This window comes from Phyllobates terribilis, unplaced genomic scaffold (assembly GCF_046119375.1).
Source record: "Phyllobates terribilis strain yellow unplaced genomic scaffold, ASM4611937v1 Scaffold_11__3_contigs__length_659146591, whole genome shotgun sequence".
NCBI lineage: Eukaryota > Metazoa > Chordata > Amphibia > Anura > Dendrobatidae > Phyllobates > Phyllobates terribilis.
In genome coordinates, this window is record NW_027362771.1 from 283231559 (window position 1) to 283254654 (window position 23096).

Sequence of the window (23096 nt, forward strand, 5' to 3'; positions counted from 1 at the left end):
CACCAACCACACAACTGAGAAACAGATTCCATGGACTTGTGGAGGACGAAGATGGCACACCTAAGGATGAGAAACTACCAGCAAGCAAAAAAGAAAAGAGCACCCAGAAACACACAGAAGCGACAAGAAAAAGGACAGCCAAGAAGGGAAGAAGAGTGGTGGTGGTGGGAGACTCACTACTGAGAGGAACAGAAGCAGCTATCTGCAGACCGGACATAACCGCAAGAGAAGTATGCTGCCTCCCAGGGGCGAAGATCAAGGATGTTACCGATAGGATACCAAAGCTCATCAGTTCCAAGGATGTCCACCCATTTCTTCTGATACATGTTGGCACCAATGACACGGCAAAGAAGGACCTACCGACAATCTGCAAGGACTTTGAAGCATTGGGGAAGAAAGTAAAAGAACTGGATGCGCAGGTAGTTTTTTCTTCTATTCTTCCAGTAGACGGGCATGGCGTCAGGAGATGGAACAGGATCCTTGATGTGAACAACTGGCTGAGACGATGGTGCAGACAACAAGGATTTGGATTCCTGGACCACGGTGTGAATTACCTCTATGACGGACTCCTTGCCAGAGACGGACTACACCTCAACAAACCCGGGAAACACACATTCGCCAGGAGACTCGCAACACTCATCAGGAGGGCGTTAAACTAGAAGAAGAGGGGATGGGAAGAAAAACGCCGGACACGAACATGCAACCAGAGAACATACTAATGAAAGATATGAAGTGCGACAAAGAAGGTCCAAGACAAGATGCTTGGAAGGGAGGTAAGAAAATTTCTAATACAATCCACAGGGAGAAGATTGGAACAAAACAAAATCGTGTAAACTGCGTGCTAGCAAATGCCAGGAGCCTGACAAACAAGATGGATGAACTGGAAGCAGAAATATCTACAGGTAACTATGACATAGTGGGAATAACCGAGACATGGTTAGATGAAAGCTATGACTGGGCAGTTAACTTACAGGGTTACAGTCTGTTTAGAAGGGATCGAAGAAGTCGGAAAGGGGGTGGAGTCGGTCTATATGTAAAGACGTGTCTAAAGCCTACAATACGGGAGGATGTATGGGAGGGAAATGAGGAGGTCGAGTCCTTATGGGTGGAGATACATGGGGCAAAAAACAATAATAAAATTATCATAGGAGTCTGTTATAAACCACCAAATATAGCAGAAGCCACGGAAAGTCTATTAATGAGACAAATAGACGAAGTAGCAAAAAATAACGAGGTGATTATTATGGGAGACTTCAACTACCCCGATATAGACTGGGAAACCGAAAGCTGTAGATCTCAGAAAGGAAGCAGGTTTCTGTCAATTATCAAAGACAATTATTTGTCACAACTTGTGCAGGAACCAACTAGAGGGACGGCCCTTTTAGACTTAATATTAACTAACAGGCCAGACAGAATAACTGAGGTGCAGGTCGGGGGGCACCTGGGAAATAGTGACCACAACATTATACAATTCCACATGTGCTTCAGTAGGGTGCCCAGCAAGGGAGTCACAAAAACACTGAACTTCAGGAGGGCAAAGTTTGATCAACTAAGAGATGAGCTTCACCTTATAGACTGGGATAGTATCTTCAGTAATAGGAGCACGGATAGAAAATGGGAAATTTTCAAAACAGTCCTACATAGTCACTGTAGAAGGTACATAGCTTATTGGAATAAAAGGGCTAGGAATAGGAGGAAGCCAATGTGGCTAAATAAGGAAGTCAAGAGGGCAATGAAAAACAAAAAAAGGGCTTTCGGTAAACTTAAACAAGAAGGCAGCGAGGAATCGCTAATATCTTATAGGGAAAAAAACAAAATCTGTAAGAAACAAATAAGAATAGCAAAAGAGGAGACAGAGAGACTAATTGCCAAGGAAAGTAAAACGAATCCCAAACTGTTCTTTAACTATATAAACAGTAAAAGGATTAAAACTGATGGCGTTGGCCCATTGAAAAATAACCTGGGTAAAATCATAGAGGGCGATGAGGGTAAAGCAAACCTACTCAATAGCTTCTTCTCCACTGTTTTCACAAAAGAAAACAATTTATCGGAGGAAATGCAGAGTGATAAAGTAAACCCTCCGCTAAATATCACCCACCTAACCCAGGAGGAAGTTCAGAAACGCCTAAATAATATCAAAATAGACAAGTCACCAGGCCCAGATGACATACACCCCCGGGTACTAAAAGAATTAAGTAATGTGATAGACAGGCCGCTGTATCTTATATTCAAGCACTCATTATGGACAGGGACTGTCCCACTAGACTGGCGCCAAGCAAATGTGGTACCAATATTCAAAAAGGGGTCTAAAAGTGACCCTGGGAACTATAGACCAGTCAGCTTAACATCTGTTGTGGGTAAATTGTTTGAAGGATTTCTTAGAGATGCTATTGTAGAATATCTTAATGATAATAACTGTCTAACTCAATATCAACATGGATTCATGAGGGATCGCTCCTGCCAAACAAACCTGATCGCCTTCTACGAGGAGGTGAGCTCACAGCTGGATCGGGGAGAGTCAGTGGATGTTGTGTACCTTGACTTCTCCAAAGCGTTTGATACTGTGCCACACAAAAGGTTGGTATATAAAATGAGAATGCTTGGTCTGGGGGATAATGTGTGCAAGTGGGTAAATAGCTGGCTGAGTGATAGAAAGCAGAGGGTGGTTATCAATGGAGTAAGCTCAGGGTGTGTCAGGGTTACTAGCGGGGTACCTCAAAGGTCTGTCTTGGGCCCTATATTATTTAATATATTTATTAATGATCTAGTGGAAGGGTTGCATAGTAAAATAGCAATATTTGCAGATGATACTAAACTTTGTAAAGTAGTTAATACAGATGAGGATAGGGCACAGCTACAGGAGGATTTAGATAAATTGGGGAGTTGGGCCAAAAAATGGCAAATGGGGTTCAATGCCGATAAATGTAAGGTCATGCACATGGGAAAGAAAAACAGCAGTCACCCATACATATTAAATGGGAAACCGTTGGGGAAATCTGACATGGAGAAGGACCTGGGCGTCTTGGTTAATAGCAAATTAAATTGGAGTGCCCAGTGTCAGGCAGCAGCTGCGAAGGCAAATAGAGTCATGGCATGCATCAGAAGAGGAATAGGGGCATATGATGAGAACATTGTTCTTCCTCTGTATAAAGCGCTGGTAAAGCCGCACTTAGAATATTGTGCACAGTTCTGGGCTCCGGTGCTCAGGAAAGACATATTGGAGCTAGAGAGGGTACAAAGGAGGGCGACTAAGGTAATAAAGGGAATGGAGGGACTAGAATACCCAGAGAGGTTGTCAAAATTAGGCCTATTTACATTGGAAAAGAGAAGGCTTAGGGGAGACCTCATAAACATGTATAAATACATCAGTGGGCAGTACAGAGATCTCTCCCATGACCTGTTTATACCAAGGATGGTGACAAAGACGAGGGGGCACACTATGCGTCTGGAGGAAAGGAGGTTCCTGCACCAGCATAGAAGGGGATTCTTTACGGTCAGAGCCGTGAGACTCTGGAACTCTCTGGGAGAGGAAGTGGTGATGTCCAACTCACTTAATGAGTTCAAGAGAGGCCTGGACGTCTTTCTTGAGAACAATAAAATTACATCTTATGCTTAGTTAATTAATCCAGGGATTTAATCTGACTGCCAGATTGGTGTCGGGAAGTGAATTTTTCCTCAATGATGTAAATTGGCCTATACCGCATGGTATAGGAATAGCGGAATAGCTGCAGTGCACAAGAAATAGGCTGAACTGGATGGACGCTTGTCTTTTTTCGGCCTTATAAACTATGTAACTATGTAATATGTATGTAAGAATGCCAAGAGTGTGCAAAGCAGTCATCAAAGCAAAAGGTGGCTACTTTGAAGAACCTAGAATATAAGACATGTTTTCAGTTGTTTCACACTTTTTTGTTAAGTATATAATTCCACATGTGTTAATTCATAGTTTTGATGCCTTCAGTGTGAATGTACAATTTTCATAGTCATGAAAATGCAGAAAAATCTTTAAATGAGGTGTGCCCAAACTTTTGGTCTGTACTGTATATGCTTGGCCCCTTCCACTTCCTCACCATTTTTCTTACTTTTTTTTTTTTTTTAACATTTATTTGCCGTCAATATGGTGCCCGCGCGATTTCCTCCCTAGGGACGCAGTTTCAGCGTCCCGGAAATGCCCCTGCGCTGACTGGGTTCCCAGTCAGGCTTTGAGACGCAATGTCAGAAGGGAGCGCGCCTGTCATAGGAGTGCGCCGCATCCTGGGAGTGCGCATCACTGGGGGCGTGCCACATCCGCCTGTGTGCATGGAACCCGGAAGTTCCTGTGCTTTCAGCACACCTGGCTCTTGTTGCGGCTGCGAAGACTCGGGAGAGGCAGCCTGCCTGATCCGTCTTCCGCTGCCTCTCTCCCGCACACACTACAGGCCCACTGACCCCAGCGGTGGCGCCTCAGGTCACCGCACCAGCTGAGGCAGGGAACCCCCGCTGCCTGAGTCAGACTGGTGGGTCTGTCTCCAACGATGATACATCTTCTGGCACAAAAGTATGCCCTTTTTCTTCCGTAGGTACATCGTACTGCAGGTTCCCTATCAAGGAAAGGAAACAAACTAACGCGGGAGAGAGGTACCGCCCTTTTTATCTGTAGGTTTCCTGTCCTTGAAGGGCGGATCCCCTCTCTCCATGGTGCCATCATGGGGGAAGGAGAAAAAGACTTTGGGCATGAGATTTCTCTAAATCTCGACTGGAACTTGAAGAAGCCTGACAGTACAAAATAACCATCATTTAGGGCAAAATATGATCTTCTGAATATTTTAATGTGGATAAGGACTGCCAGTGGAGAACAGCATTTCTCAACTCCAGACAAAGTACTTCCAACAGGTCATGATTGGAGGGTTAGCCTAATGAGAGAACACATGTGACAATTTCTGAGGACTTGACAATAAATATGTCACCCCTGTAACTGTTTAATCCTCTGTTTCCCCTAAAGCTAAGTGGCAACAGAGCTGTAAAGACACCACACATACATGCTCTAATTCTTTGATGGAATCTGCACTTATTTTTAACAATTAAAAATAAAGCAACTCAGAATTGTAGGTGGATGTCAAAAATTTAGTGTTTCGTTTGGTAATAAATGTAAAAATAATGCTTTTGTTTTTTAAAGAGGACCTGTCATGTGCTCAAAAAATTTTGTAAAACATCTTGGAAAAATCAGAGTTACCAAATTCTGACGCTCCGTTTTGCATTGCTCCATTGCAGAGATATTCACAATTATTGCTTTTGGGGCGCAACATGCGAAATCTCTGCTTGCAGTCCAATTGGGCATTTCTTCAGTCTTCTCTAGAGGGTGGCGCTTTCACTTCTCCCTCCCAGATACTGCCAATACTAGTTCAGTAGCAACTGAAACTGCTAGATCAGTTGCTGAGCTTTGATGGACAGCATCTGGGAAGAAGGGGTGAAAGCACAAGCCCCCACAGACTTGTGCTTTAGAATTGCATTCTGCTGGCAATTGCTTTTATAGTATAAACGGTAAAATGTGCCTGCCTTATGGCCATCTGAATGCAATATAAGTTGTATCTAAATATCATTCAGCCGAAAGCTAGCCGCACACTCTTGTGGCCTCTTTCAGACTAGTACATACAGTTGGGGAATAAATAGGGGGAATTGTCCCATTTTCAATGCAGAACTAAAAAAAACAAAAAAAAAAACAAACCTGTTGCAAATATGTATAGAGGCAAATGTTTTATTCTGCTTCCATAAACAATCAATAATGGTAACTTTACAAACAAGAAGAATGCAGTCTGAGTAGGGTTAAATGTGTTTATGTTTGAATAATGTATTTAATCATCTTCTCATCCAGAATGCTTATTTTCTAATAACACAAATGACAGATTAGAGGAACATCACAGTGCAGCAGGAGGGGAGTATGCAGATATATAGGGGTCCGCGCGGACCATTGTGCATGTGCCATGTAGACCTATAGTGATCACTGTGTGGAGCTGCTTGTGTCTGGAACATGTAATGGGAATGCTGCATTGCTTCATCTCCAGTTTTCTATAAGCACAAATGTAAAGTTACCACCATACTGATTTTAGGCTTAAGCTTCTTTATTAATTCAGTGCTGGCCCCTTCTTTGCTGCACCAGAAGAAAAAACCTTTGAAATGTACGATCCAGCTACTAATGGGGGGCTTCAATCAGTAACATCACCCACGGTTGACAATTTTGTGGCTTTCATGTGTCCAAGCTTTCAGATAGAGTCACACGACAGTATAAAAACATCGTTCAGAGCTGATCCAGAAAAGTGGGACGATTTATTTCTCACTAGTCATCCGTGTGCTGTCAGTATGCAATCCATGTTTTTACTCAGCAGCTATTAATCATTAACAATTTCCAATGTTACAGAATTGCAATGTACTCGGAAAAATCGGATGCTACATTGTGGCTCCGCATGGTTTCCAGCTTTTTTCCTCACACCCATAGACTTGAATGGGCGAGCATCATCCGACTTTCGGAGGAAAATGGTGCATGCTGACATTTTTTTTTTCACATGTAGATTCAGCCAGCGAAAAAAATTTGTCCCATTGAATAACATTGGTCCCGGTATTCTATTTTTTTAACAGATAACAGACTGAAAATACGATGGATTGCACGAGCCCTTGTTATGTACAATTTACTTTAACAAGAAAAAACACTGATCATAGTACTCAGATGCGATTTTCCATATGGAAGAGTGAACATAATCATAGAAATGCCAATGCTGAAATGTTTTTAGCAATGTTTCTGCTTCTTTGTCCTCTCTATGTAAATACAGCCCTTATGCTAATTTTGAAGAGTCACCACATTTTTAAGTAACACAGAGTTGGGCAAACAATGTACAACTTTTTGTCCTTTCCAACCCAGTTTCGGGCAGAGCTGGGTAGTAGGGGGAAGGGTGGGGGGAGAGGGGACATGTCAACACCCGCGCGTCTAATTCATCAATAGTGGCAGCGTGTGTTCGGCCAGAATTGTTATTCCAGACCCTCATGCCACATGAATTCGGTGCCTCTTACTCCTAAACATTCCTTTAAGACTGGCGTGTACAACACCGGTCTTCATGAATTGGGCCCTTATTGTTTGATAGAGTTGTTTCTCTTCTAGAACCTCTAAGCCGATATTTGTTACGTACATTGACATAGCATAGGTTAGGATAGGAGGCTGTATTACTGATGTATGCAGAAGTGGGAGAATTACTTACACTGCATACAACTGCAGTAAAGGCAGCTTAGTATGCCAGGTCCAAGCAGAGATCTTGATATTGGTGGATTGAAATGCAGAAACTGCTGCCAAACCCACTGTAGCACAGAGGAAAATACTATTGCCCTCATAACTGGTGTAATGAAGGAGCAACGGCTACTTAAAGGGAATCTGTCATCCCCTGGAACCTATCAGACCTCTAATATGGGCATACAGGTGATAGAAATGTGAATCTATACTTACCGGTATGGCCCATATTAGAAGTCTACTTGCTTTGTAATAGCTTTTTATTAAATTAGTTTTAGCAACCTTCCCGTCCGGGGGGACGCAAAGAAATCCCTGCCCATTAGCTTCATTTCCATATCCCCCCCACCTCCCCTGCACGTCACTGGGCCCTGTGACATGCAGTTCCCGGCCGGATCCCGCACCTGCGCAGTTTAGCCTGAGTCCCTCTGCCTTCCCGGCGCCTGCGCACAAGTTTCCTGCTCCACAAGGCTACACAGACGGCAGGAAGAAGAGCGACTTCAGTACAGGATAAATTTCAAAGGTGCGGGATCAGGCCGGGAACTGCACGTCACAGGGCACTGTGTCGGAATCCTCTGCGATCCCCTGCTGTAATGTCTGGATTGTCTTTCTCCCCTGCCCAGGAGCTGTGGTATGTTCTGTACACGGTCAGACACAGACAATTTTTAAAATTAACTTTCGTTCGTGGGAAAACCCCTTTGTGTATTTTGGGCTAAAAATAGTTTTTGTAATAGGATTACATTAAAAATTTCATGTGTCCAAGCTTCCAGATAGAGTCACACGACAGTATAAAAAAAATCATTCAGAGCTGCATCCAGAAAAGTGGAACGATTTATTTCTCACTTCCGTGTGCTGTCAGTATGCAATCTGACACTATATATCTGACTGCAGAATGAGATACCTGAACATCCGTCAATGAGCTCATCCTAGTGAACCAATGGGGGGACACTTCACAACTCTTATTTGTCTATTTCTGAGCGCCTCTCTGCTGATTTATGAACACAGATCACAAAGTTCAATGTGCAGGGAAGGAAATAAAAATGAAGATTAGTCTATACAATATGAGTGCTGCCCAATCCTGTTGGCTCTTGGATATTAGTGGCTAGTTCCTGAATTTTTTATTAAGGGGGCTGTCCACCTAGGGGACAATTATATAACTTAAATGCATGTATTTGGGGCTAAGGCCAAGACTACATTATCAGTATTTGGTCAGTATTTTTTCTCAGGAGTGGGAGCCAAAACCAGGAGAGGAACAATCAGAGAAAAGGTATAATAGAAACAAGTCACCAATTCTGCATTTATCACCCACTCCTGGTTTTGGCTCCCACTCCTGAGAAAAAAACACTGACCAAATACTGATAGTGGGACCGTGGCCTAAAAGTCATTTAACTTTTGTTTCCCTGCACATTCAGAATTAATGTGGTCTGTAGTCACAAATCAGCCAAGAGGAACCCATTAAAAGAAAGACAAAAGATCTACAAAATGTCCAATTGATCAGAACCAGCTGATTGGCAGATTCTAAGTTAACTCATTCTGGAGCCAGAAATTGTCCCAAATACATGCATTTATGTAACAAAAAAAAAAGAAGTCCCCAAAAGGGGGACAAACCCCTTTACTGTTCTCACGGATATTACTTTCACAAGGATATAAATCAATAAAAAAATAACAAATATCCATTAAAATGTAATAGCGGATACAGAATTCATACATTTCTGTAGTGTCTACATTGTAATAAAACTGGAGTTGACCTACATATTTCTAAACTCATCCAAAAGCAAATATTATTTTAATATTCGAATGCCAAAACAATCAGCGGGTACTTTAGTGGCATGCCAGCAGTGTTTCTACACTCACCACCCCAAACAGTGGTAGTAGATTTTTCCCTACTTTAGGCCAGCCTGCCAAAATAAATAGAAATAATAGGAGCCATTTGGCACATTGCTATTAAAAGCAAAGTCAAGACAAACACACATCTAATAGGATCACTAGTAACGTGATTATACACAAGCTGACGTGACTGGCTTCAGTACTTGTGATACATGCTCAAATGTGAGCAATTTACATTTTATTTCCGCTATGTAACCTGGGAAAGGGAAGAGGCTCCAATCTTATCTTAAGATATTACACAGTTTATGTAAAGCTCTGCTTACACCAATACATCATAAATAAAATACACACTTGTTTTATGGAAATAAAAAACATTAATAACACTGTGTAGATGTATACACTGACTCATTGTACTTCTGTTGCCTTTTCTCTATGAGTCTTCTGATGAGAAATGAGATTGGAGTTCTGGTTGAAATTTCGGCCACAAATTGGACAAGTGAATGGTTTCTCACCTGTATGCGTTATCTGATGTCTTACGAGATTAGAACTGTTTGAGAAGCTTTTCCCACACTCAGAACATATAAATGGCTTCTCCCCCGTGTGAATGCTCTGGTGTCGGACAAGACTGGAGTTCTTTGTAAAACACTGTCCACATTCTGAACATATGTAGGACTCTCCTCCTGTATGAATCTTCTGGTGTTCAGCAAGACTTGAACTCCGGGAGAAACCTTTCCCACACTCCGAACATACAAACGACTTCTCCCCAGTATGTATTTTCTGGTGCTCCACTAGGTTGGAACTTCTGGCAAAGCTTTTCCCACACGTTGTGCAGGTAAACGGTTTCTCTCCTGTGTGAGTTCTCTGATGGTCAATGAGGTTGGAGTTCTTTGTGAAACTTTTTCCACAATCTGTGCATACAAAAGGCTTCTCTCCTCTGTGAATTCTTTGATGGTCAACAAGTGTTGAGTTGCTGGTAAAGCGTTTTCCACAATCATGACAGGCATATGGTTTTTCTCCAGTGTGAACTCGACGATGCGTTACAAGATGTGACTTTTTTGTAAAGTTTTTGCCACAAAGTAAACATACGTACGGCTTCCCTTGTGTAGGATTTATGCAGAACTCCGAGGGCCCAATTTCACTATCTTCAGAGAAGTCCTCCTCTTTTACCACAGGGTTTATTAAGTCGCTCGCCTGTTTATGCTCATTAGCTGAAGGATCTGACAAACCGTTTACACTTTTGTATGAGTTATCAAATGAGCCATTATTTGATAAATTTACATAATCATTTTTCTGCACTTTAGACTCACTTTGATTGTTGTCATTAGTAAGAGGTGGTTCATACAAAATCTCCTGTTTTTTCATGGTGTAAAAAGGAACATTTTTCTCTTTCCGAGGGGGAAATTCGTTGTATAAGAGTCTCACAGGCTTACTCTTCCTTTTGCTTACTTTAGCTTGTGCAGGCAAATTTGAAATAATATCAGGTCTGAAAGATGAGCTTTCTTCTTTCAGAGAGTCTACGCCTATAGACCCCATGTTATATTCATCAGGACTAGTTTTGATGTTCACCTTACCTGTATGAAATAATAAAAGGAACAGTTAGTAATAAAAATCCATTTGGGGTAACAAAACATTCACAATACATTTGCTGTGTAGTTAGGTTTGCCATATGAAATGTCAGATAAGATCTACAGCCCACATCACAAAAGGACAAGAGAGTGTCCTTTGATTCATTAAAACAGCATTACCATTTTTTCTTCTGTTTGGAATAGCGCAGCCTGCTCTAGTATTCCATACAGGAATCTATGCTGTTGGATATACTAGACATCTATACATAAAGATATTAACATACATACATATATATATAATATATATACAGTACAGACCAAAAGTTTGGACACACCTCATTTAAAGATTTTTCTGTATTTTCATAACTATGAAAATTGTACATTCACACTGAAGGCATCAAAACTATGAATTAACACATGTGGAATTATATACTTAACAAAAAAGTGTGAAACAACTGAAAATATGTCTTATATTCTAGGTTCTTCAAAGTAGCCACCTTTTGCTTTGATGACTGCTTTGCATACTCTTGGCATTCTCTTGATGAGCTTCAAGAGGTAGTCACCGGAAATGGTTTTCACTTCACAGGTGTGCCCTGTCAGGTTTAATAAGTGGGATTTCTTACCTTATAAATGGGGTTGGGACCATCAGCTGTTTTGTGCAGAAGTCAGGTTGATACACAGCTGATAGTCCTACTGAATAGACTGTTAGAATTTGTATTATGGCAAGAAAAAAGCAGCTAAGTAAAGAAAAACGAGTGGCCATCATTACTTTAAGAAATGAAGGTCAGTCAGTGCGAAAAAATGGGAAAACTTTGAAAGTGTCCCCAAGTGCAGTTGTAAAAACCATCAAGCGCTACAAAGAAACTGGCTCATATGAGGACCGCCCCAGGAAAGGAAGACCAAGAGTCACCTCTGCTTCTGAGGATAAGTTTATCCGAGTCACCAGCTTCAGAAATCGCAGGTTAACAGCAGCTCAGATTAGAGACCAGGTCAGTGCCACACAGAGTTCTAGCAGCAGACACATCTCTTCACCAACTGTTAGGCTATGTGCCCACGATGCAGAAATGAAGCAGAAAATTTCTGCAGCATTTCTGCATCTCCCTGGCAGAAAAAACGCATGCAGATTGTGCATGCGTTTTTCCTGCAGAATACATGCGGATTCACATGCAGATTGACAAGCGCTTTCCAGGCGATAGCATCACTTGGAAAGTGCTTGACAACTAGGTCACACTGTATAAATCCATGCAAACAGCATGGATTTATACAGTGTGAACCGTAAAAATTAACACAAATAAAGCTATACTCACCCCCGAGGCCCCGGTGTGTGCAGCAGCGCTCGTTCCCGTCTGGTTCCCGGCTGCCGGCATATCGCGAGACAGAGTGGTGAAGGGCCTGCGGTCACATGACTGTGACGTCACCGCAGGTCCTCAAGCGATGCCGGCATTCAGAGAGAAGCCGCCGGACAGGTGAATATAACTTTATTTGTTATTTTATTCTTTTTTTACAGGTACAATGGTACCCAGGTCTGGAGGAGAGTCTCCTCTCCTCCAGAACTGGGTACCATCCGCACATAGAAACGCATAGAAGTCGCTTGTAGAAATGTACAGTCGCGGTTTCTATGCGTTTCAATGCAAGTCAATGGCGGGAGTTCCGCTGCGCTACCGCAAAATTAAAATGACATGCTGCGGATTTTTGTACGCAGCATAAACGCTGCGGAAAAATCCGCAGCATGTGCATAGAACATGCGGAATCCCCTTGGGGACCATGGGGTGCGGATTACCTAGCGTTTAACAAGCGTTTACACTGCGGAAATTCCGCAGCATAAACGCTTGAAAAACGCTACGTGGGCACCCAGCCTCAAGAGGAGACTTTGTGCAGCAGGCCTTCATGGTAAAATAGCTGCTAGGAAACCACTGCTAAGGACAGGCAACAAGCGGAAGAGACTTGTTTGGGCTAAAGAACACAAGGAATGGACATCAGACCAGTGGAAATCTGTGCTTTGGTCTGATGAGTCCAAATTTGAGATCTTGGGTTCAAACCACCGTGTCTTTGTGCGACGCAGAAAAGGTGAACGGATGGACTCTACATGCCTGGTTCCCACCGTTAAGCTTGGAGGAGGAGGTGTGATGGTGTGGGGGTGCTTTGCTGGTGACACTGTTGGGGATTTATTCAAAATTGAAGGCATACTGAACCAGCATGGCTACCACAGCATCTTGCAGCAGCATGCTATTCCATCCGGTTTGCGTTTAGTTGGACCATCATTTATTTTTCAACAGGACAATGACCCTAAACACACCTCCAGGCTGTGTAAGGGCTATTTGACCAAGAGGGAAAGTAATGGATTGCTATGCCAGATGACCTGGCCTCCACAGTCACCAGACCTGAGCCCATGGTTTGGGGTGAGCTGGACCGCAGAGTGAAGGCAAAAGGGCCAACAAGTGCTAAGCATCTCTGGGAACTCCTTCAAGATTGTTGGAAGACCATTTCCGGTGAATACCTCTTGAAGCTCATCAAGAGAATGCCAAGAGTGTGGAAAGCAGTCATCAAAGCAAAGGTGGCTACTTTGAAGAACCTAGAATATAAGACATATTTTCAGTTGTTTCACACTTTTTTGTTAAGTATATAATTCCACATGTGTTAATTCATAGTTTTGATGCCTTCAGTGTGAATGTACAATTTTCAAAGTCGTGAAAATACAGAAAAATCTTTAAATGAGAAGGTGTGTCCAAACTTTTGGTCTTTACTGTATGTATGTATATATATATATATATATATATATATATATATTATAAAAATGTTTACACAAGTCACTGTATAGCTGTACAAGACATACGTCAGAGCCATTGCAGTGTGGAAAGACCCTAACAAGCAATAATTGTGAAATTTTACTATATTATATAAAAAAAATGCATTAGTTTAAATCCAAAGGCCTGATGATTACGCAGTCAAACCTTACAGGGTTATTCTTGAGTTGTCTCTTGACCAGCTCAGAGCTCTTTTGCTTCCTGATTTCTTGCAGGGCTGCCACTTCTACATGAATGACAGCTCTGGTGAATATCAGAACTGTAGAATTAGTAGAACTATAAAGCTCAGCAAGTTCAGATGTAACACATTCGGCTATCAATCGTTTGTTCTGAAGTGTACACTATCACTATATTTACAAGTAGAGATAACAGTGCATTTGAACAAGCACATAGCTCAGGAAAGTGAGAGCTGTGATTAGGAGAACTGCTTTGGGATCAGCCGATGGTGGGGTCTGGTGATTTTGTAAGTTGTATAACAGCAGCTTGTAATGAGCTGGAAAATAAGGGGAGGGAGGTAAGCAGATAACTGCTGTATGAAATCAATGGGCTGGACAGAGCTGACTGGGATGATAGGAGTTACATTCCAGGAGAAGGTTTATCTTCTGCAGTCTGGGCAGGCACGAGTGGCTGAGCTCAATGGAAACCAGCTGTACACTATGTAAGATAAAAGCTCTCATTGCTGGAAAATGACAGCAGATAAAAAAAACAAACAAATATATTGCAAACTTGCTTATTTTCATGCTTCTTCCGAGAGGTGGAAGAAGCGTAATTTATGTGAAACAGCTGTCACTCATTCATTCCTTCATGCCTCCTCATCTTACGACCTTAATAAAGTTTCTGATAATTTACATACCAGTGGCGAGTGCCGCTCTTTTTCATTCTCCTATTATAAGTTTTAACAATGCTCTTCTATGGGCTGCACACCGTAAGATCTGGTTGTCTGGTATAATTGTCAGCCATACTTTGCTTCCGATTTCAATTATAGTACAGGTGTGATAGCAGTGCCAGCATTTCTACATTTTTTTACATTTTCATGCTGTCTAACTAACGCAATTTAATAACTTGAGAGTACCTCTTTAAGGGCATGTTGACACACAGAAGATTTTCTATATGGATTTGCAGTGCATTACAACAGCAACGAGGTTGATAAGATTTTACCAGATCTCACTCACACAATGCAGAAAAAAAATCTGCAGCGAAAAAGTAAATATGGTGTCAATTTTAAATCTGCAACATGTTAATTTATCTGCAGATTTTCACAGTGGATTGGACCATTTGAAATAGTCTAAAGGGATTTGTAGCAGATTTATATGCGGATCTGAAGCAGAATCCCAACAAAATCAGCAAAAGAAAATTTGCACAACTGAACGTACCATAAAAATCTAGTAGAAATGACAGGCCAAAAATGAAAGGTATACTTATCAAATGGACAGCTCTTTCTTCTCTAGATGATCTAATCCTTAAAGGCCACAATGATAATACTGTAGAATGCATGCTATCAGATCCTAAAGGATCTGAAGGTTTAGAACCCCCTAAATAACAGTATTTACTAAGAGGGTTAAAAGACTGAATCCAAATCTGTCATTTTTATGTTTTCTCTCTAGACACCTATAAATGTACTGTGCTCTGTATAATGTTTGTAGGCGCACAATGGGGAAATGACAATCTAGGAATCCGCATCTTTTAATGTAATTAGTCTAGTTTAAAGTGGTACTGAAAATTCAGGGTGTTTGCTTAAAGGGTTTTTTATCTTAACAAGCCCTTTCCACATGGCATATTGCAGTATATGGATGTCGCTCTGTTTCCCTTTCTGCGAGCCAAAGCAGGAGGCTTTTTACAAGCTCTTTAACTAAATTCTCTTAAGACAGCTGTAACAAATGTTCTTCTTACCAGGTGCCTTTTGGCTTTGATCGTTGTGCATTAACCCATCTTTAAAAAATTCTCTATACCCTTTCAAATATTCTTCCATCGTAGAATATACTTCAATATCCTCATGTTTTATAGGCATCTAAAAAAAATAATAATAAAGTCAGTCAAGCGGGACTGAGAAAAACCCTAAAGTAAACAGTGCCCAATTTAGAAATGGGCATTACAGAACTGGCTACTATTGGAAGCTGCTCAAAATCACTGGCATAAAATCTAAATTGTCATCACCAAACAGATTCCTAATAGACATAAAATACAGATTAACATCTGGGGTCTCTCTACCTCTATGGAGTATACTGCTTCATATGAAGCACTGAAAATAAGGACTATATGTGATTTGCTCTATATTCAGTAACTATTCTATACACATAGGGGCCGATTCATCAAAGCTTTTATGCCAAAAAAGTGGTGTAAAAGTGTTGAAAAGAAGCAAAATTTTTGCGTAACATGGAGTTGCGCCCCCAAAAATTGCGATTTTTCAAGCTTTCATTTCATTTTGAATCAGAATCGCCCATTTTAGGGAGCTGGGGTAGGACAGTATGTGGCTATGCTCGTCCATCCAATTTATTAAAAGTGCCGGCGTTTGGTATGGCAGAAATACTACTCCAGTACCCAACTGGAGTAGCATTTCTGTTAAGGCACACAGAGGCCAACGCCACCTGGAATCGCACCAAATTCTTAAGTGGTGTGCACCTCTTAATGAATTCGGCACAATGTACTCCAGAAAGACTAGCGTAGTGCGACATGCGCTATGCCAGTCTTAATGAATCATATCTGACCACCACTCCCGTAGACATTAAACTGAGGAGTGATCAGGCATGAGCAGTACCGCTCCATTCACACAAGGAACATGGCACCCCTATTCTCATGATTAGTTGGTGGACCCCTACCATCCATACATTTATCACCTATCCTCTGGAAAAGGAATAAATATTGTTAGTGGGTTCACCCTATTTAGAATTTAATGTACACAGATGAATTTCTGTATTTCTGTGCAGCACAAAACACGTACCCGATCAGTTAGAATTGTAATAATTTTATTAGCAAGTGCTAAGACCTTCTTGGCTTTGTTTTTCTCAGATATCACCAAGTTGGGATCTTCTTCAGACACAGTGGATGTACTGCTGTCTGTTGTGGCATCATTATATTTTTTTTTTACAACAATATAATCCTAAACAGAGAGAAATGTTAATAAATAACTCACTGATATGAAAGGAAAATATAGGTCAAATAACGGTACGCAGCATTTAATGGAGTTGTCTCTAGGAAATACGGGCTATTAAAGTTTTCCACTCAGGACTTCTATAATACATAAGACTTAAATATCAATATATATCCTAATCCCTAGAGTTTACTGGTTGGATATACCAAGTGACCACTCAGTATAGTAAAATAAAAATACTTTATTGAAATACATTAAAAAACAATTCATAAAATAAGATAGCTCAATAACAGGGCTGTGGAGTCGGAATTGGAGTCGGTATAAAATGGACCGACTCCAACTCCTAAAATATATAATGAATTGGGTACAGTAGTTCAATGCAGTTTGTGGGGAATATTTTTTCATAAGAATTTGGGAAAGTTATGAAATGTCCTATAAATGTCTGTCCTATTCCTGATCTAAGGGTCTAGACTTTTAGCTGAGATTAATCTGTGCTACAGTAAATTTATCACTTAAAAATGAGCCATGTATGAGGGAGTCAGAATCATGGAAATTGAGGAGACAGAAATTCATATGTAAACTGTTAGGAGTGAGCCTCTAATCCATTCCATAGTTATCAAAAGTATACATTGTGGTGGAGACATATCGCAAACACTTAGAAATATGCTTACCTATATACAGATGCACTAGTCTACTAATAGATGTCCTGTTCACAGCACCATGCTGTGTCCAAATACCTTGACACGCGTTTCATGCCACTTATACTATACAGAGTGGTCACTTGGTATATCTGACCAGTAAGCGCTAGGGATTAGGATATACAACCCCTGGCAAAAATTATGGAATCACCGGGCTCGGAGGATGTTCATTCAGTTGTTTAAAAAAAGCAGATCACAGACATGGCACAAAACTAAAGTAATTTCAAATGGCAACTTTAGGGCTTTAAGAAACACTAAAAGAAATCAAGATAAAAAATGCGGTACTCAGTAAGGGTAATTATTTTCAGACCAAGCAGAGGGAAAAAATGATGGAATCACTCAATTCTGAGGAAAAAATGATGGAATCGCCATGTAAATTTTCATTTCCAAAACTAACATCTGCATCAAATTAGATCTGCTCGTTAGTCTGCATCTAAAAAGGAGTGATCACACCTTGGAGAGCTGTTGCACCAAGTGGACTGACATGGCTCCAACACGAGAGATATCAATTGAAACAAAGGAGAGGATTATCAAACTCTTAAAAGAAGGTAAGTCATCATGCAATGTTTCAAAAGATGTTGGTTGTTCACAGTCAGCTGTGTCTAAAATCTGGACCAAATACAAACAAATTGGGAAGGTTGTTAAAGGCAAACATACTGGTAGACCAAGGAAAACATTAAAGCGTCAAGACCTGAAACTTAAAGCAATATGTCTACAAAATAGGAAATGCACAAAACAAAAAAAAGAGGAACGAATGGCAGGAAACTGAAGTCAATATCTGTGACCTAACTGTAAGAAACCACCTAAAGGAAATGGGATTTACATACAGAAAATCTAAACAGAAGCCATCATTAACACCTAAACAAAAAAAAACAAAGTTAAAATGGGCTAAGGAAAAGCAATCGTGGACTGTGGATGACTGGATGAAAGTCATATTCAGTGATGAATCGCGAATCTGCATTGGGCAAGGTGATGATGCTGGAACTTTTGTTTTGGTGCCGTTCCAATGAGATTTATAAAGATGACTGCATGAAGAGAACATGCAAATTTCCACAGTCATTGATGATATGGGGCTGCATGTCAGGTAAAGGCACTGGGGAGATGGCTGTCATTACATCTTCAATAAATGCCCAAGTTTACATTGATATTTTGGACAGTTTTCTTATCCCATCAGTTGAAAGGATGTTTGGGGATGATGACATCATTTTTCCGTAAATATATTTATTAACATTTTTCAAAGATAAGATACACCAAACAGGAAAAATAATCAAGAAAAATAGTATACATAAGAATGAATACATATGAATTCACATTCAGGTATAATACAACCTTATGAAGAAACAAATCAAACTTGTGATCCAAAATATGTCAGGTTGGACTCATCTTGTCCAAACACAGCTTAGTCAATTTTAAACTAAACATTCTTAAATGGTGTAGGAAAAGGACAGTGAAGAAGAAATAAAGTCAGGTAAAGAGATAGGAAAGGAAATAGAGACAAAAGATTGGAAGTGGGGAAAAGGGGGGAGGGGCTAAACCATCCTCGGTCCCAATTACAGTACATTATATGGGGGTTATGAGAACTCACTTAACCAGTCCCGAAACTCTAAGCTCACCTTGAATGTCTCCCAAAGGAACCATGTTTGGCCCTGAACGGTCACAGAGTCGCTATCTTGAGCCATCATCGACTCCATGCGGCCCAAACTATCCATTTCGGACACCCACTCAGCCGCAGATGGAACCCTCACCGCTCTCCAGTATCGGGGGATAATTGTTCTGGCCGCCACTAAGCAGAACCTCAGAATTCCTTTCTTTATGGTTGTTATAGACCCAGGAATCAATGAAAGGAGGGCAATTTGAGGGGATGGTTCACAGTGGACACCCATCATCAAGCGAAAGGCATTAAAAACCGCACCCCAAAATGGACGCAGAAGTCTACAAGACATCCATATATGAAGCATAGACCTTTCCTCGTTGTCGCATCTCCAGCATATATTCGGGATTGCAGGGTTGAATTTATGGAGAAGCACAGGACACCTATACCAGCGTGTTAAAATGTTATAATTTTTCTCTTGTGATCTGCAAGAGACAGAGATCTTGTGAGTAAGGGTAAAGATCTTCAGGCAGTCAGCCTCAGAGAGGGTAGTCTGCAAGTCTCTCTCCCATGCTGTAATAAAGCTAGGGGTGTCAATAGATACCGTTTCCAGGATCAAATTATAAAGCAAAGAGACTATGTGAGTAGGGCCCTCAGTAGACAGCATCAAGGACTCAAATCGGGTCGGTCTGTTAAAAGAAATACCTGAGAGGAAGTCCTTCAACTGGGTGAATTCAAGCCAAGACCGTGGCCTGCTACGGCATATGTCCCCCAACTACCCCACATCAGAGAGCCCAAAGAGCCTGTCCGCCACCTGTCCCAATCTCACCCGGTCAACAGATCTCCAACATAAAAACGTAGTCCTATCTACCGCTGGGGGGAAATCAATGTTGTCGAAGAGGGGGCTCAGTCTGCACGGTGTATTACTAAGTTTCAGTTTCCCCCGATTTCTATCCCAAAATCTCAGCACTATCTGCATAAGTGGTGGAAAGTCTGAGATCGGGGGCCTAGAAACGGCACCACACCATGGTGCCCAATATAGAGAGGCAGGGTAGAGGAGTTTTTCTATAGTCACCCACTGTTTGTGCAAGTCATTATATCTCCAATCAACCAATATAGACAAGAGAATAGCTTGATAGTATCGTTTGAAATTAGGGAGACCTATGCCCCCCTGTGTCTTGGATCTAGTCAAAACCGAGAGCCTAATTCGGGGTTTGCGAGCGCCCCAAACAAAACTATTGATAGTAGATTGTAAACGATTAAAGATATAATCAGGTATTGCTATTGGGGCAGTTTGAAAAAGATAAAGGAAACGAGGGAGAATATCCATTTTAATAACGTTGATACGGCCGAACCATGAAAGCTGAGGTCTACTGTATTTTTTAAGATCCAAAAACGTTTTGTGTAGAAGTGGGACATAGTTCAATGAAAACAGATCTACCCCATCTCTGGGGATCCAAACTCCCAGGTACTTTATTGCTTTATCCTCCCATTTAAATGGGAAGGAAGTTTGAAGTCTCCGAACTAAATCGTCAGGGAGAGATATATTTAGGGCCTCTGTCTTGGAATAGTTAACTTTAAAATTAGATACTTCTCCAAACCGTTGGAACTCTCTCATCAGCACTGGGAAGGCAATGGTCGGATTAGTGATGTAAATCAAAAGGTCATCTGCATAGATGGACAATTTAAAATGATTCTGACCAACAATGACGCCTTTGATATCTGATGCGTTCCTCAGTGCTACCGCCAGATGCTCCATTTCAATGATATAGAGTAAGGGAGAAAGAGGGCATCCCTGTCTTGTGCCATTAGCTATATGAAAAGGGGATGAGAAAATACATTTAACTTTAAGTCGGGCTGTGGGGCCCTGAAATAATGCCATAATCCTACCTAGCATGTCCGGACCCAACCCAAGTTGTGTCAAGGCAGACCTCAGGAAGCTCTACCCCAGGCGATCAAAGGCCTTTTCTGCGTCAATAGATAATAGACATGCTGGGATATTATGTTTATGCATATGGGAGGTAAGGAGCAATGTTTTTATAGTGTTATCTCTAGCCTCTCTGCGGTGTACAAAACCAGCCTGATCTCCATGAATAGAGCTAGGAAGTAGTGAGCTTAATCTGTTTGCAATTGCTTTGGCATATACTTTTACATCTACGTTAATTAGGGAGATAGGCCGATAATTTGCGCATACCAAGGGGTCCTTTCCAGGTTTGGGAATAACGACAATCGTGGCAGCTAAGGTTTGAGGGGCAAAATGGCAATTCTCAGAGATGGAATTGAAGAGCTTTGTCATAAATGATATTAAATTTGGTGCAAATAATTTATAAAAATTAGCCGGGAATCCATCCGGGCCGGGGCTTTTGCCATTTGCCAAAGACTTGACCGTGTCCAGTACCTCCTGTTCCGAGAACGGGGTCTCAAGGGCCACCACTTCCTCAGATGGCAGAGTGGGAATCGGGAGTGCTATTTACATAATCATCCACTCTTTGCTGGAAGTCGGACATGGCCATGTCTGCCAAAGGTCCCCTAAGGTTGTAAAGGGAATTTTAATAATCCCTAAATGAGTCTGCAATCTCCAGGGGAGAATGAAGAAATTTACCTGATTTCGATTTAATGATGGGTATATATGTAGTAGGAATTCGAGGATGCAAAAATAGTGCTAAAGCTCTACCAGGCTTGTCTGAGTATTCATATAGATATCTACGGAAGCGGTCTCTCTGTCTCACTGTTGCTGTATCTAGCAATGAGCTCAAATTCATTTCTAGCTTTCAACAGATCAATCATGACCTGTGGGTTTTGTGATCTTTTGTGATCCAACTCTAAAGCCTGAATATGCGTCAGCAGATTAGTAATGGCAGAAGCCCTATCCTTCTTCAATCGTGCCCCTTGTTGGATGAGTACTCCCCGTATGACTCCCCTTAGGGCCTCCCACTGAAATGGCAAAGCTGTGGGGTCATCTTTATGATTATTGAAGAAATCTGAGATGGCTGTCCTGATTGCCTCTTGGCAAGTGGGATCTTTAAAAAGCCCCGGGTGCAAGGACCAAGTCCACTCGCTCGATGAGAGTTCTGGCAATGTCAAGGATAGTAAAACCGGGGCATGGTCCGACCAAATCATTGGGTCAATTTGTGTCAACGGGTGAAACGAGAGCAGTCTGTGACTAATTAAAAAATAATCTATTCTGCTATATGAGTCATGTACCATGGAGTAAAAAGTATAGTCACGTGTGGAGGGGTGGGTCAGTCTCCAAACATCGACCAATCTAGATTCCGTTAGTTTAGCTCTCAGGCTCTCCAACTGGGAAGGGGGGACGGCCGACCTACCCGTAGATGAGTCCAGGACCCGATCCAGCGTAAAATTGAGGTCTCCTCCGACTATTACCGCACCCTCGGCGAATGCTGTAAGGTCACGTAAGTATGCTTTACAAGTTCTAATCTGATCCTGGTTAGGGAGATAAGAGTTAGCGATGGTAAATACATCTCTGATAATTTTAATCTTTAGGAACAAATACCTTCCTTGCGTATCAGGTTTAGAGGCAAGTACTTGAGCCTGTAGCGACTTGTGTAGGGCAATACTGACCCCTTTAGATTTTGAATCTGGGTTGCTGCTATGGAACCAATGTGAAAAATATTTATGGTTAAGTGATGGTATCCGATCTGACCTAAAATGTGTCTCCTGAAGAAGTAATATATGAACCCGTTTCTTATGCATATGGTAAAGTACCTGTGAGCGTTTTTCTGGGGTATTAAACCCTCTAATGTTCAGAGAACAAAGTTTCAAAGTGGACATCGTAAATTAATACAAGAATCAGTGATGGGACCGAGTGGTGGTATGAGGAGAAGAGGTATTGGGTGTAGAAGAGTAAGCCCTTAAGAAAGAAGAAATGGAAGAAAAATCAGTAGGAAGATTTGAAAGGACAGAATATGAATAAAAGGTTCAGACGGAGAAAGAAATTCTGTCTTATTATACCACAGGTAGCTACCCCTATGGGCTAAGATTAAACAGAGAATCTCTGTAAGTAGTGTCAAAGACTGCACCCTAAAACACGAGCAATCAGCCAGGCCCCTACAGCAAACTAATTATACATTGTTAATTAATTTATGCAACTAAACAAATCCAGTGCCCCTGACTTATCAAAATTCCCCTTAACACTACATAAAACCAGAGGCATCTAAAAGGTGGTGGAAATCCCTGTGGGCTATTTTTAGACATAATAAGCCAATGCAATGCATAGTGAGGTTCCACCCAAGGACTGCAAAGCCCCCCATAAG

The 23096-nt window shown here is 41.4% G+C and overlaps 1 protein-coding gene across 3 annotated transcripts in view; it reads right to left on the reverse strand.

Moving 5' to 3' along the window:
* Positions 1–5718: 5718 nt before the first annotated feature.
* Positions 5719–23096, reverse strand: part of LOC141166089 (uncharacterized) — a 33249-nt gene continuing 15871 nt past the window's right edge. For all 3 annotated transcript variants that reach the window (XM_073652395.1, XM_073652397.1, XM_073652398.1), the window contains exons 6-8: positions 16384–16542; positions 15336–15453; positions 5719–10647 (exon numbers count right to left, since the gene is read on the reverse strand). In XM_073652395.1, coding sequence (XP_073508496.1) covers positions 9482–10647; positions 15336–15453; positions 16384–16542 — 1443 coding nt within the window. In that variant the 3' untranslated portion in view covers positions 5719–9481. The remainder of the gene's footprint in view (positions 10648–15335; positions 15454–16383; positions 16543–23096) is intronic.